Source organism: Vombatus ursinus, unplaced genomic scaffold (assembly GCF_900497805.2).
Source record: "Vombatus ursinus unplaced genomic scaffold, bare-nosed wombat genome assembly UNPS02001213.1, whole genome shotgun sequence".
NCBI lineage: Eukaryota > Metazoa > Chordata > Mammalia > Diprotodontia > Vombatidae > Vombatus > Vombatus ursinus.
Genome location: NW_020940991.1, coordinates 1 through 13,911, shown reverse-complemented (window position 1 = coordinate 13,911; position 13,911 = coordinate 1). Strand labels below are relative to the sequence as shown.

General features: G+C 40.9%; 1 protein-coding gene across 6 annotated transcripts; it reads right to left on the bottom strand.

The window, feature by feature from the left end:
- Positions 1-33: 33 nt before the first annotated feature.
- LOC114042960 (acidic mammalian chitinase-like) lies at positions 34-13,504 on the bottom strand. Of its 6 annotated transcripts, XM_027861756.1 has the most exons (9): positions 13,324-13,504; positions 12,226-12,345; positions 11,974-12,115; positions 10,234-10,368; positions 3,589-3,809; positions 2,667-2,723; positions 1,022-1,172; positions 364-488; positions 34-67 (listed from the first exon to the last, which is right to left on the bottom strand). In XM_027861756.1, exons 1-5 carry the CDS (start codon positions 13,498-13,500, stop codon positions 3,613-3,615), a joined length of 771 nt encoding a protein of 256 aa, XP_027717557.1. In that variant the 5' UTR covers positions 13,501-13,504; the 3' UTR covers positions 34-67; positions 364-488; positions 1,022-1,172; positions 2,667-2,723; positions 3,589-3,612. The 6 variants fall into 6 exon arrangements, with proteins under 6 accessions (XP_027717557.1, XP_027717548.1, XP_027717541.1 ...); XM_027861747.1 differs by having other exon boundaries at positions 1,022-1,207; positions 2,667-3,809; XM_027861740.1 differs by having other exon boundaries at positions 2,667-3,809.
- Between the last annotated feature and the right edge of the window lie 407 nt (positions 13,505-13,911).

Genomic DNA, 13,911 nt, shown 5'->3' with positions numbered 1-13,911 from the left:
TAATGTGGTAGGACTGAAGAGCTGAGAGGGATGGTCAAAGGAGAGGGGGTTGATGAAATCCACATCACTAGAGAATCCAGAGAGCAAAGGAAGAAAAAAAATTTCTGAGAATCCATAAGAAGCTCTAAGGATCATCAGTATTAAGCTTAAGATATAGCATGAGGGATTGAGGTTTGATACAAAGAAAAACTTTCCGAGTGTGAAGAGTTTGGGGTCTGGACAGGTGATTAAAGAAGGTCTTCTAGAGAAATCTTTAAAACCAGGAAGTATCCTCCTCTTCATCACATCCCATGCCTCTTAGATCATTTGGCCAAACTGGATTACAAGTAGAGGAGTAGATCAGATGACTCCAGTTATCCTCACCTTGCCAGGTCTTTAATCTCATAGCCATTATCGATTTTCTGCCTTCCTGCGGCCACCCCCACAGACAAGAGAAGCTTGTCCTTCCTAGAGGTTTTGGCCTCTTCCTGAAAGGGAACAGCTAACTCCTAAGGGATGTAAGAAGACAGATGCCTAAGTGTCAGAATTTGAGAACAAAACTCTAGCCTGGGGCTTGGGAAATGCCACAAAGCAAATATTCTCCTTTCCTAAGAAAGCCTTAGTAATCCAGGAATCTTATTGGTTAGGAAAGTACAGTCCCCCAATGCCACCCATGTGGGCCACACATCCCTGTCCTCCTGAGGCCCCGCAAGAATTAGTACAGATTCTGACCCAAGCTTCTCATGCCTGGGAAAGGATTAAGAGGGCTACTTTTCACGCAACCCCACATGATTCATACCATCCTTCTCCTTAGCCCTTGAGGACTCAGACTATACCCCTCTATTGCTCTGGGAGCTGGCCAAAGAGAGGATCTAGTCTGCTCCATCATACCAAAAGGGAGGGCCTGAGTTTTCTCCAATAGACTGAAAGATGCCAGCCTCTGAGGATCAGGGTTCCTCCTTACTGTAATACCCATTGTGGGACACAACACCCAACATGGGAGAATGGACCAACTACTCCATAGGACTTGCAGCACTCATACATGAATCAGAGAAGCAAAAAAAGGATTTTCATTCAGCTCAGGGTAGATCCAGTTTATATTCAGCCCATTGAAGTCATTGTGCCTCAGTAACTGGATCACGGAGTTGATAATTGTTGATCGTGATTCAGAAGAATCCACCGTGGGGTGAAACCTGGTAGAAACAAGTCTGACATCTCTTGGAAAGAACTGGTAAGAAGACCAGCATAACATGTTAACCCAGAGTCTGTGAAAGTTCACAATGGCAGTCTCAAATATTATCTATACAGGACCTTCAGAAACCATGCCTGAGCAGAGCAAAAAACCACTCAGGTCTGAACTCCATGGGCCCATGTATCATCATCTTCACTCCAACCATTTTCTGTGCCTCACTCCTTTTCCACCTCTTGCTGTAAGAACTATAATCAAATCAACACTACCATTGTCTCTGTAAAAGGCATGTCAAAATCATGACTGACTATTCTATCCCTATGATTTCCTAGAGTCTAAATCAAAACAGGTTTCTCTGGTCACCACTCCCCTCTCTGTGTGATCTCTACTGATTAGAATGTAAGCTCCTTGAGGGCAGGGACAATTTAAATTTTTATTTACATCCTAACAGAGTTCTTGGAACATAGTAAATGTTTAATAAGTATTTTCAATTCACTCATTTATCCTTTGACGTGCAACCTTCCCCATCCTTTGATAATAGATGGTATATACATATTCACACATATGTATGTGCGTGTATATATTATATACATATATACATATATGCATACATATTGCTTCCAAGTTTACAAAGATTTTACATACATCATCTCATCTGATCTTCACAACAACCCTATAACATAGGTACTATTCCTGTTTTACCAATGAAGAAACTGACTCAGAAAGGTTAAGGAATTTTGCCTTGGGTACCCAGATAGTAAGTGTTGCAGATAAGATCTGAACTCCAGGTAGCCTTGCTGGAGGTTCAATCTTTTTTCCACTATACATAGTGTCAGGAAGGCATAGGGACTGGACGTGTGAATTAATTTGTGTAGAGATTATCGAGATAACAAAATCCTTCTGCCAGTGCCGGTCAGCCACTTTTCTGCAATTTGTAGCCATAGAGAGCTATTTAGAGCATTGAGAGTGATCTAGCTAGTGACTTGTCCAGAGACAGCCAGTATGTGTTAGATACAGGACTTGAATCCTTACCTTCCTGGTGCTAAGGCTGGTTTTCTACATATGATGAAAGTCAAGAAGACCTGTATTCAAATCCTCCCTCTGAGACATCCTAATTGGGTAACCATAGTTCTCACTTAACCTCCTATAATCTCAGTTTCTTCATCTGTAAAATGCAGTTATTGTAATATTTTCCTCACAAGGTTGTTATGAAACAATGTATGTAGAATGCTTTGTAAACCTTAAAATTTGTAATATAAATATCACCTACCCTTCAGAAAATCCCAAGGATACAGAATTGGGTTGGCTGAGAGAATGCATACCCCTCACCAGGGGAATTAATAAACCTAATGTGTTAGAATATAATCTCCCTGAGGGCATGCACCATTTTTACTTCTTCTTTGTATCCCCAGAGATTAGCACAATACTTGGCATATAGTACAGTCTTACTAAACATTTGTTGACTGCTTGAAATAAATAATAGGAGTTACATGCTTACCCTTTGGAACCAAATTTGGTACCTCCAATGGCCAGGAGAGTTTTCAGATTGAGATTTCTGCAATGGAAGGGAAATGAGTTTGATTCACTGAGGGCTTCATTTTCATACTGTTATGGCACTTCAATTTTCCACCATTAGAAACCCTTCTTTGAATTCAGACATGGCGTTTCTAGAAGATCCTCATTAACATGCAATTTTCTGATTAATATGGACTCTTGGAGGATCCACTGGATCTTTCTGCATTTTGAACAACCAAGTAACTCTTTGCTTAGTTTCAGAATTGAAAGTTACTCCTTGCTGAGATGGTGTATGCCAGATGTACTGAGCTGGGGCCAGCTTATCCATAGCCAAAACTGTCATGGCCACAGCCACCAACCAAGACACAGATTTCTTTAGGGTTACCTGTCTCTTTTCCAGTAATCTCTTCAATAGCTTCTTATCTTAATGACTTAGGAGAAGAAGCATTAACTCATCCCCATCCACTGTCATATTAGCAAGGATTAGACACTCAGCTATGGTTTTGAGGGACTGGAATGAAGGACAAGCAGATTTGAATGGAGAAGATGTGGGGAAAGGCACCTGAGGTGCTGAAGGAGAGGACAGTCTTGGCTAAAATTAGAGTGAGGGAGGTGTCCTGAGCAGCCAGGGTCGGTATAAGGACACTAAGCATGGGACTTGAAAAGGGAGATGAAGGAAAATAGTAGATGATGGAGATAAGCACTTATGTATGCCACAATTTTGTCCAAGCCAGGCCACTCAGGAGGAATGAGAGAGAGAAGCAATCCTCTCTCAACTTTTCTGCTCTACTCCCCACCCCCTGCATGACACAAGAATCCCAGTGTCAAAGTTCTCCCATCTTCCTCCCATCCTGCTTCAGATGGGCAGGCAAGGATCTAGATCAACCCAAAATGGGTATACCCACACCACAGGCCATTCATGCCCATCCTTATCCCAGTAGCCTTTTCTTGAGATCATTGAAGGTGTGATATAGGGTGACATCATTCCTCTCCTCAGAGGTGATCTTGTTGTTGCTGATATTGGTAAAGGAGTAGATGAGGTGGGTACAATCAGGAACGAAAAATCCCAGACCAGTTCGGTACTGGGCCCAGTCAGTGAAGTAGCAAACCAGTTTGTAGGCAGAGCCTGTAAAGAAGAAAGGAGAGAGTTCATGGAACCAATTGTAGGACCTGGTCAGCTGCTAGATTCTTTCTTAGACAAATGACAAAGTCTCCAAGTTGGAAGGAATCTCAGAAGTCATTCAGTCTAACCGGTATCTTTTTTTTAAAATTTCTTTTTATTAATTTATTTTGATTTATCAGTAATCACTTCCATATGCTTTTGAGTTTAAAATTTTTCTCCCCCTTCCTCCCCACCACCCTCCCCAAGACAGCACACAATCTGATATAGGCTATGCATTTACATTCATTTTAAACATATTTTCACATTAGTGATGTTGTAAGTAGAAATTAAAACCAATAGGAGGGACCATCAGAAAGAGGAAACAAAACTCAACAGAAGAGAAAAAAAATAACAATTTGGCTTCCATATTTCTTTCTTTGGGCATGGATAACATTTTCCATCACAAGGCCTCTGGAGATGTCTTAGATTCTTGTACTGACAGGAAGGGTTAAGTTTATCAGTATTAGTCATCACAGAACGTGACTGTTATTGTGTACAACATTCTCTTGGTTCTGCTCATTTCACTCAGCATCAGACCATACAAGTCTTTCCAGGTTTTTCTGAAGTCAGCCTGTTCATCATTTCTTATAGCATAATAGTATTCCATCACATTCATATACCACAACTTGCTTAGCCATTCCCCAATGGATGGGCATCCTCTCAATTTCCAATTCTTTGCCACCACAAAAAGAGCTGCTATGAATATTTTTCTACTTGTAGGTCCTTTTCCCATTTGTGTGATCTCTTTGGGATATAGCCCTAGAAGTGCTATTGCTGGGTCAAAGGGTATGCACATTTTTATAGCCCTTTGGGCATAGTTCCAAATTGCTCTCCAAAATGGTTGGATCATTTCACAACTCCACCAACAATGCATTAGTGTTCCAATTTTTCCACATCTCCTCCAACATTTATCATTTTCCTGTTTTGTCATGTTGGCCATTCTGATAGGTATGATGTGGTACCTCAGAGTTGTTTTGATTTGCATTTCTCTAATCAATAGTGATTTAGAGCATTTTTTCATATCACTCTAGATGGCTTTAATTTCTTCATCTGAGAACTGTCTGTTCATATCCTTTGACCAAAAACTCAAAGACCCCAGCTTCTGGGATAAGAACCCACTCTTTGAAAAAAACTGCTGGGAAAACTGGAAAAAAGTATGGCAGAAACTAGGCATAGACCAAAATCTCACACCATATGCCAAAATAAAGTCAAAATGGGTACATGATTTAGATATAAAGGCTGATACTATAAGCAAACTGAGAGAGCAAGAAATAGTTTACCTGTCAGATCTATGGAGAACAGAAGAATTCATGACCAAACAGGAGTTAGAGAATATTATGAAAAGCAAAATAGATAATTTTGATTACATTAAATTGAAAAGTTTTTGCACAAAGCCAATGCAACTAAGATTAGAAGGAAGGTAGAAAATTGGGAAAGAATTTTTACAACCAGTCTCTCTGATAAGGGCCTCATTTCTAAAATATTCAGAGAAATAAGTCAAATTTATAAGAATACTAATTGGTATCTTAAAAGGAGCCTCCTCTACAATATTCTATAGAAATGATAAACCAGCCTCTACTTGGAGAGCTTCAATAGAATGAAGAACTCAACTACTTCAGTTCATTCTCCAATAGCTCCAATTACTAGGAAGCGTTTCCTTACATCAAGCCAAAATTTGCCTTCTAGTCACTCCTCCCTCCTACTCCGCTGTTCTTAGTTCTGCCCTTTAGGACCAAGCAGAACAGGTACAGTACCTTTTCTAGCGGCCAGAACTTCAACACAACTATTATATCCCCATTGCCTTCACTTTTCCAGGCTAAACATCCCCAGTTACTTCAACCATTGTTAAGCAGAAACTTTGAAATGCAAAGATGAGTCAAGAAAACCCTAGAGAGACAAATTTATTTAAACAACAGGATGTTTTATGTACGATGTTTCAGTGCTAACATTCTACTGCCTAACATAATCTAGCCTCAGACACTTACTAGCTGTGTGACCCTGGGCAAGTCACTTAACCCCAATTGCCTAAAACAAAACAAAACAAAACAAAAACAGACTTCTTCTCCATTAGAGCTATCCCAAAATAGTACTGGCTGCCTCGGGGTTCCCTTTCATTAAATGCCTTCCAGGGAATGCTAGTGACCACCTGTCAGAGATGTTGCAGAAGGGATTAGTGGGCAGTTACAAGTTAAACTAGATGTCTTCTGAGGCTTCTCCACCTCAGTGACATGGTGATCTTCTCATCTCCCTAGAGCAGAATCCTCTCTCCTCCAACACCTCCCACACAACATCCCTTTCCCCTCAGCTTCTTGCTGAGCTGGTCAAAGAGGGCTTCATGAAGGACATGAAGACTGGAGCTGCACCTTGAGGGAAGAGCATGATTCCAATGGGTCAAGGAAAAGGGGGGACATTCCAGGCAAGGGAAGCATCACGGGCAGGTTTGCCGAGCAAGAAATTCTGGAGGGGTTTTCAAGGAATTCTGATTTTTTTGGATAGTTGGAAGGATGGGTGGATTCCTGTGAGGGAGTCATGTGAGATCAGGTGGGAGAGATGTGTGGAGACTGCTTTGTAGAGCAGTGGGGTCAAACTCAAATAGAAACTGGCCCTTGAAGGCTGTATGTTGACTTAGAAAACTGCTAACAAAATCTATGTTGTATTACATTTTAATTTATTCTGTTAAACATTTCCTAGTTATATTTTAATCTGGTTCTGCGGCTTTTAGGAATTGTGCTGGCCACATAGGCACTGAGTTTGCTACCTTTGCTGCAGAGGACCTCAAGAATTCTCATGTTAGACTATTTAGATTTTTTTTAAAATGTGGGTTATGGAAAAGCATGGGGAAGCTAGGTGGTGCCATAGTGCATAGAGCACCTGGCCTGGAATCAGGAAGATGTTTCCTAGCTGGGTGACCCTCGGTGAATCATTAAATCTCTCTATGCTTCAGTTTGCTCATATTAAGATGGAGATAATACCACCTGCACTCCCTACTTCACAGGGGTTTGTGAGTCACTCGGTGAATCTGAAAGCCCTATAGAAAAGGGAACTACTATTATTGTCATGATTTTACCTTCACAAGGACATAGATTCAGCTATCTCATCATCAAGTGCCTTGTCCTCCCCCCCTGAAAATACAGTTCCATGGAAGAGTTTCAGACAACCTCTGCCTTTCTATTCTCCCTTTCTCTCTCACATACATTTATGTAGTCAAATCAAGTCAAGTCTAGGCACTAAGATTTATTCAGCAGCCCCTATGTGCCTGGCACTATGCTAAGTACTAGGGAGACAAAGAAAGGTACAAAGATCCCCCTCTCTCAAGGAACTCACAGTATAGTGTAGGTGCATGGATGGATGATCTTTAAACCAAAATGTATGAAATTGTCACTAACCTCCCGACCTTCTTTAAATCGTGGGATCATCCTGTATCCAATGATATATCCCTTGTTACTCATAGGGATCTTAGCAAGGTTGTATGCCAGGTTATTCTTCCATAAGTTTAGACATGTAAAAAGACAATGTCTGGAAGCAATCCTGCCAAGCTGCTTACCCCAGCATCAATGAATGTGGGATCATTCTGAAGTCCCTGTATCAAAGAGACCTTCCTTTCTCTCTCCTCCATTGCCATTCTGATCTGACACCAAAGGGGAGTCATAGAAAAGCAGCTGGATTTGGAATTTACTGATGAGGTTTGAAGTAAGTGACTTCTAAGGTCCTTTCAGCTCTTAATAAAGGATTCTAACATGTCCAAGGATACTTATGTACATGGAAAAAATAAATTTATAAGAATTTTCAGAAGTTATTGAGGAGCAAAGATGCTGTTCAGGCCACAGAACAGCTCATTCTTATCCCTGGTCCCCAAAACCTTTAGCCTTTTGGAACCCTCCCCAAGAGCTTTTCTGGTGAAAGCTGGTCCAGCCTGCCACAAGAAAGCTACCTAATTGCCTGTATTCTGGAAATTTCATAGACTAGATGTCTTGGAAGGCACAAAGTTTGTCCCAAAAGCCTGTGATGTTCTCTATGGAAGAGGAAGGCAAGGGGGTCCTTGGGGAAAGAAATCTCCCCTTTCCTCTACAATCTTTTCTTTCTCTTCTGCTGTGTATGTGGAAACACCTATTTTATTCAGAATTTAGTGAGATCAGAATAGTAACAAATGGTTGTCTTAATGAAGGAAAACAAGACAAGACAAAACAAAAAAGGAGGAAAGATGAAAGACATTCAGGGAAACCCTCTTCTTGGATTCTTTGCTGAATCTCCTTCATCACAATGTGTAGATAGGTCTCAGTTTGATTCCTAACCTGTTGTTTATAAGCAGAGAGTCATCTGGTAGGGTTATTTCTGCTACATTTTTGGAAAGATCTTTAGTGATTTTAATACATGGACGGATGACACCCTGTTGGAAAAGAACCCACAAAGGTTTTGATCTAATAAATCGAATCCCCTCTCTTTTCTGGACTCCATTCTTTTCTGTTTCTTCCATGTGACTGCTTTTCCTCACTCTCTTTTGCTGGCTCATCATCCATGTCAAGTTCCCTAACTGTGGCTGCTCCCCAAAATTCTGTCCTAGGCTCTTTTCTCCCTCTCTCTGTGTATTCATCACCTCCTATGCGTTTGGCTATCATCCATTCAGTAAATGACTCCAAAGACCTTTATATCTGACTCCCATCTCTGGAGCTTCAGGCCTCCATTATCAATGGCCTATTGGACATTTCAAATTGGACATCCTGGAGACCTCTTAGACAATTATCCAAAACCAAGCTTATCATCTTTTCTCCTGAACTCATCCTCCCTTCCTGGGGCAGGAAACATCTTGGGAAAGATGCTGGAGTGGTTTGTCATTTCCTTCTCCAGCACCTTCTACAGATGAGGAAACTGAGGCAAACAGGGTCACGCAGCTAGTAAGTATCTGAGGTTGATTTTGAACTCAGGTTTTCTTAGCTCTAGGCCTATTATTATATCCACTCTGCCACCTAGCTGCCCAAATAATAATAATAATAGCTAGTATTTAGGAGATACAACATTGAAATAAGAGATCAGGGCTACTGGGGCTGATTAGATTTTGCAACTTGAGCAAAGATTTCACTCTATTTGTAACCCTCCAGACTTTGTCTTGGCTAGTGGGACACCAGAAGTGTGGATTGGCCTGGAGTTAAAAGCCACATTAGACATTAAACAAGAAAGAAGGCTTCTTTTTTTTTTTTAAACTCCTTACAATGTCTTTAGAGTCAGGTGAATGCATCTCAGTCTTCATCTATGTCTCTCTTCTCTATGTATCTCTTCTCAGTTTCTGTCTCTCCTCCCGGTTTGTTGTCTCTGACTTTTTATCTCTCTCCTTTCAAGTTGCTATGTCTCTGTGTCTCTTTCTCTTTGATTTTGGTTCTTTCTGTCTGTGTGTTTCTCTCCCTCTTCGTAAGAGCTAACATTTATATAACATCTACTATTTGACAGTCACTGTGCTAAAAACTTTACAAATATCTCATCTGATAGCAACCCTGGGAGGTAGGTGTTATTATTACCCCCATTTTACAGATGAAGAAACTGAGACAAGTAGAAGTTAAATGGCTTGCCCAGGGTTATCCAGCTAGTAAGTGTCTGAGATCACATATGAACTCCGGTCTTCCATCTATCACCTTATGAGAAAAGTGATCAGAGAAAGGTTTCAGATGATTAGGGAGAGGACATGATGAGTGACTCTGGAATAGAGGATTTCTGGATACCTTGAAATAACCACAAGGCTGAACAAGAAATGGGTTGGCATAGAACATGGGGAGCATGGTGAAATGGTGCTTAACTTCAAGTCAAAAAACCTAGATTTGAGTTCAGATCAGCCATATACCCTGTGGCAAGTCAATGAATCCCTGACTTTCTATGTCTTCATCTGTAAATGGGAATAACAGTCCTTTTGTTCCCTATCTCAGTCAATCAGGAAATTAGCATTTGTGTGGTGCCTACACTGTGCTCTAGGACCTGGAGATAGTAAGAAAGGCAAAAGACAGGTCTCTTTTCTCAAGAAGATCACTGAGTTTTTGTAAATATAAGCTGTTATCACATCTGTGGCTTCAGGACAAAATCGAGTTGTCCCTACCCACATATACCCCAAAGGATCTGCCCATGGAATCTTTAACAACTGCCCCATACCAACACTCTCACCTAAAATGTTTCTGCATCAGTTACATAAGACTGAGACCATTTGGGTTTTCATTGCAGTTCTTATTGTAGAGTTATTAGTACATTATAAGCAAAGGCTATTAATCCAGGAGAATGGGAAAAGGAAAGGAAGGTCAAGTTTATGCCCAGTTGCAGCACTGACAGCTGGTGTCAAAGACTAGTCCAGCTGAGCAGTACTGCTGGTAGGTTATGCCATTCACACAGTTCCAGTAAGCGTTACTGTTACCGGCCACAGGGTAGAGACCATCGGCTTTGCCAGCACAGAATCCCCTGTCCTCAGAGCTGCCCCCAGAGCTGCCCCGACCTGAACCACCAGGAGCTGATGTGGTTGGAGTAATTGGTTGAGTTGAGGAGGGACAGCCTGGAACATAAGAGGAGAAAATCACTGTGGACTTAACAAAGGCTCATGGCACTGGGGAAAGAGAGGTTTGAGCATTGAGTGGACAGTCAGGTTACCTGGATTTTGAATTGCAGCTCTGTAACCTTAGGAGAGCCACTTATAACTTATCTGAGCCTCAGTTTCCTAACCTGTAAAAACTGCACTATCTACAAAAAGAAAATGATTGTAAGGATTGTACTGTAATTAATGTAACCATTGTAATGGTTGTAAGGATATGGAACATATGAAAAACAAAGATAACATACTTTGAGTATCACATAAGTCCTAGTTAGGTGGCATGGCTGAAGGGGAAATTCACTGACTCTGGAGAAGGAGGAGCTTTGTTTGAATCCTGTCTCTGACGGTTTCTTTGTCAACTTGGGTATAGAATTTATTTCTGCCTCTATAAATGAAGTGGCTGAACTAAATGACCTCTAAGATCCCTTCGGACTCCTGAGTCATGATCCTTTTATTATGAAAAGAAGATTATTTATGGTGTATATTATGGCTGAGAATATTTGTAAAATAGAAACAATGGTATTTGTACTACCTACCTCACACAAGTCATGGGAAACTAGATTTAGAGCTGGAAGGGACCAGAAAGATCATCTCGTCTGTCAATGAGACCCCTGAGGTTCAGAGATCTTAAGGGACTTGCCCAAGGTCACACAGAAAATAAGTGGTAGATTCTAGATTTCAACTCTGTTTTTATGGTACCACCTCCAGTATTCTTATCCCTTCACCATCTTGTTGTTATAAGAAAAGTGCTTTATCCTTTGGGCAAGTCATGTCTACACCATATAGGAACATAGAGTGAGAGTTTGAAGGGACCTAAAAAATCTAGCTTGGAATCAGGAAAGCTCCTCTTCATGAGTTCAAATCCAGCTTTAGACACTTGTTTGTGTGACCCTGGGCAAGTCACTTCACCTTGCTTGCCTCAGTTTCCTCATCTGTAAAATAAGTTTGCAGTGGAAAAACCACTCCACTATTTTTGCCAAGAAAACCCCAAAATAGCATTACAGAGAGTTGGACACTTAAGAAATGATTAAAAAATAACAAGAATCCAGCTATTTCAACTCCCTTGTTTTGCAGAGGAGGAAACTGAGGGCCAGGGAAGTTAAATGATTTGCTGAAGGTCAAGCATGTAGTTAAATGCTGGAGGTGGGATTTGAATACAGGACAGTCAACTGCAGAGCCAGTGTTCTTTCTCCTTGGGCCTCAATTTCTTTTTCATCTGTAACAGGAGGGGGTTGAATTAGATGATGCTGGAGGTCCCTTCCAGCTCTAGGTCTGTGTCCCCATAAATCCAACCCATGACGGTTCATCATTTTACCTTACAACTGTTCAAAGTCAACAAATCTGATCATTTTTTTCACCTAGTCCATCACTGGATTCCACTTACACCGTAAGCTGTGTTCTTGACATTACAATGCCAGGATATGGACAGATGTGAAGATCTGATTCTCAGAAGAATGGGGGTAGATGTTTAGCAGTTGATTATTTGAGTTATCTTTCATGTGTTATAGGGTGTGGGAAGTAGATAAAGGGCATTTTGGGACCCTGGGCACATCTACAGCTCCCACTTACTTGTACTTTCCAGACCCAGGGCTTTCTTCAAGGTATTGATCAGGGGGTATCTTCCCTGGTCACAGAAAGTCCCAGTGAAGTCATCCAGATCAATTGTCCAGACCATGGCGCCTCCAAAGTTATTTTTCTTCAGCCAGTCAGCCTGTGGGGGCAGGACAGATGTTTTTATCCAGGCCCTCCTGGATTCTCCTAAGATTTTTGGGATTCAAATAGAGATGAATGGACTTAAGGGAGCTCAGAGAAATACTCTACCTTAATTTGGAAGCTCTTGGGGTTGTCATAACCAACCCAATCACTGCCTTTGTAAGCATAGGGAACTTTCCCATAATCATCCCACACCTCAATAGCACCATCCTTCAGGAAGAGGCAGATCTGAGAAAAGAGAATAGCAGAGAGGTTGAGAAAAGTTTTCAGGAAAGGGGCTGAGTGAAAATGACTTCAAGGAGAGTGCATGTAATCCTATCTGTGAACATTTCACATCAGGATTCTAATTCTTTAACAAATTTTGGATCATTTATTTTCAGTAATTATAAGGAAATTATTGAAAGATGTAGAGAAGGAGATTTGTCTAGATTAGGAGTTCTTAACCTGGGATATGTCAGACGGTCCATGAATTTGGGGTAGGAAAAAATTGCATTTTTATTTTTATCAACCTTTAACTGGAACTTAGCATTTCCTTCAAATACTTAAAACATTACCCTGAGAAGAGGCCCATAGACTTCACCAGATTGCCAAAGGCTATTCATAGTATAAAAAAGTTATGAACCCTCTGGTCCAGATAGATGATTTCAAAGATCCCTTCAAAGTGTAACATTCTATGATTCTATACAACTGGGTAAGGTATGGCCTGGCAGTTTTTAGGACTCTATAGATTTACAAAGATTCCATGATGAATGTTTGCTGTTCCACAGTCTCCAGATGAGAATTTCAGATATTCTGTGTGGCCTGGGTGAGGGTCCATCTAAAAGTCAGATTTTTCTGGCCTTCCAGTGCCCTTCTAAGACACAAAGGAACAACAGGAAGAAGTGTGGTACCATGGAAAGACAGTAAGAGAAGCCAGGTTCACAGCTCGCCTCTGATACTTACTTTCTGTGTGACGTGAAGAATTCACGTGATTCTTAGTTTCATTCTCTCTAAAATGAAGAGGTTGGTCTAGATGGCCTCTGGGGTCTCTCCTAGGTCTAGATCTATGATTTTTCCCTCCTAGTTTCTGCTTTGAATTATAGGAAAATGGGACAGAGTAAGAAGGCTAAGCATCACTGGGAATATGCAACCCTTTACATTTCTATTCAGAAGTAGAAGAGTCAACAATAGTCTTTCCTCTTTTTTATGCAACTTCTAGACACTTACCTCATAGTAAGTCAAGAAGCCAGCCTCCCTGGTGTAGGTCCCAGCAGGACCAGGGCCAGAGGCAGGGACACCAATGCCGTGTTGAGAAGGATTGCTCAAGGTGAAGGTGTGTCCGTAAGTTGGGAATCCAACGATGAGCTTCTCAGTTTGGGTGCCATTGTTTTTCCAATAGTTCATAGCATAATCCTGCAATGGAAGCGCATTTAAACTTGGTCTATCTTTCTGGGCTCAGTTCAAATACCTCATCTTTCTTGAAGCATTCCCTAGTTACTCCCCAGTTAATAACAACTGGGCTGTAAGTTTTGGCCTGGCAGGTTTGAGGACATGATTCCGTGATGAATGTTTGCTCTCCTATAGTCTCCAGATGAGAACTTCAGACATTCTCTGTGGTCAGAGTGAGGCTCTTCTACCAAGAAGTTTGTACTTCTCTTAAGCATGTTATATTGTGTTTTGTATAATAGTTAATCATGTTTAATTAGAATCAATAACTATTATTAATTATACTTAATTGTATTGTAATGAGTAGAGAAATGTCTTTTTTCTTCTTTAGGGTTATATGCTCTTTGAGAATCTACCCTCAAAGAAATT

Excerpts from the sequence above, each read along its gene's own strand:
- LOC114042960 (XM_027861747.1), bottom strand. The coding sequence starts at position 13,500 with ATGAACTATTGGAAAAACAATGGCACCCAAACTGAGAAGCTCATCGTT. Across the intron at positions 10,369-11,973 it reads CCTGGGTCTGGAAAGTACAA|GCTGTCCCTCCTCAACTCAA; the intron begins GTAAGTGGGAGC and ends CTTATGTTCCAG. Across the intron at positions 3,810-10,233 it reads TGGTCTCTACCCTGTGGCCG|GCTCTGCCTACAAACTGGTT; the intron begins GTAACAGTAACG and ends TCTTCTTTACAG.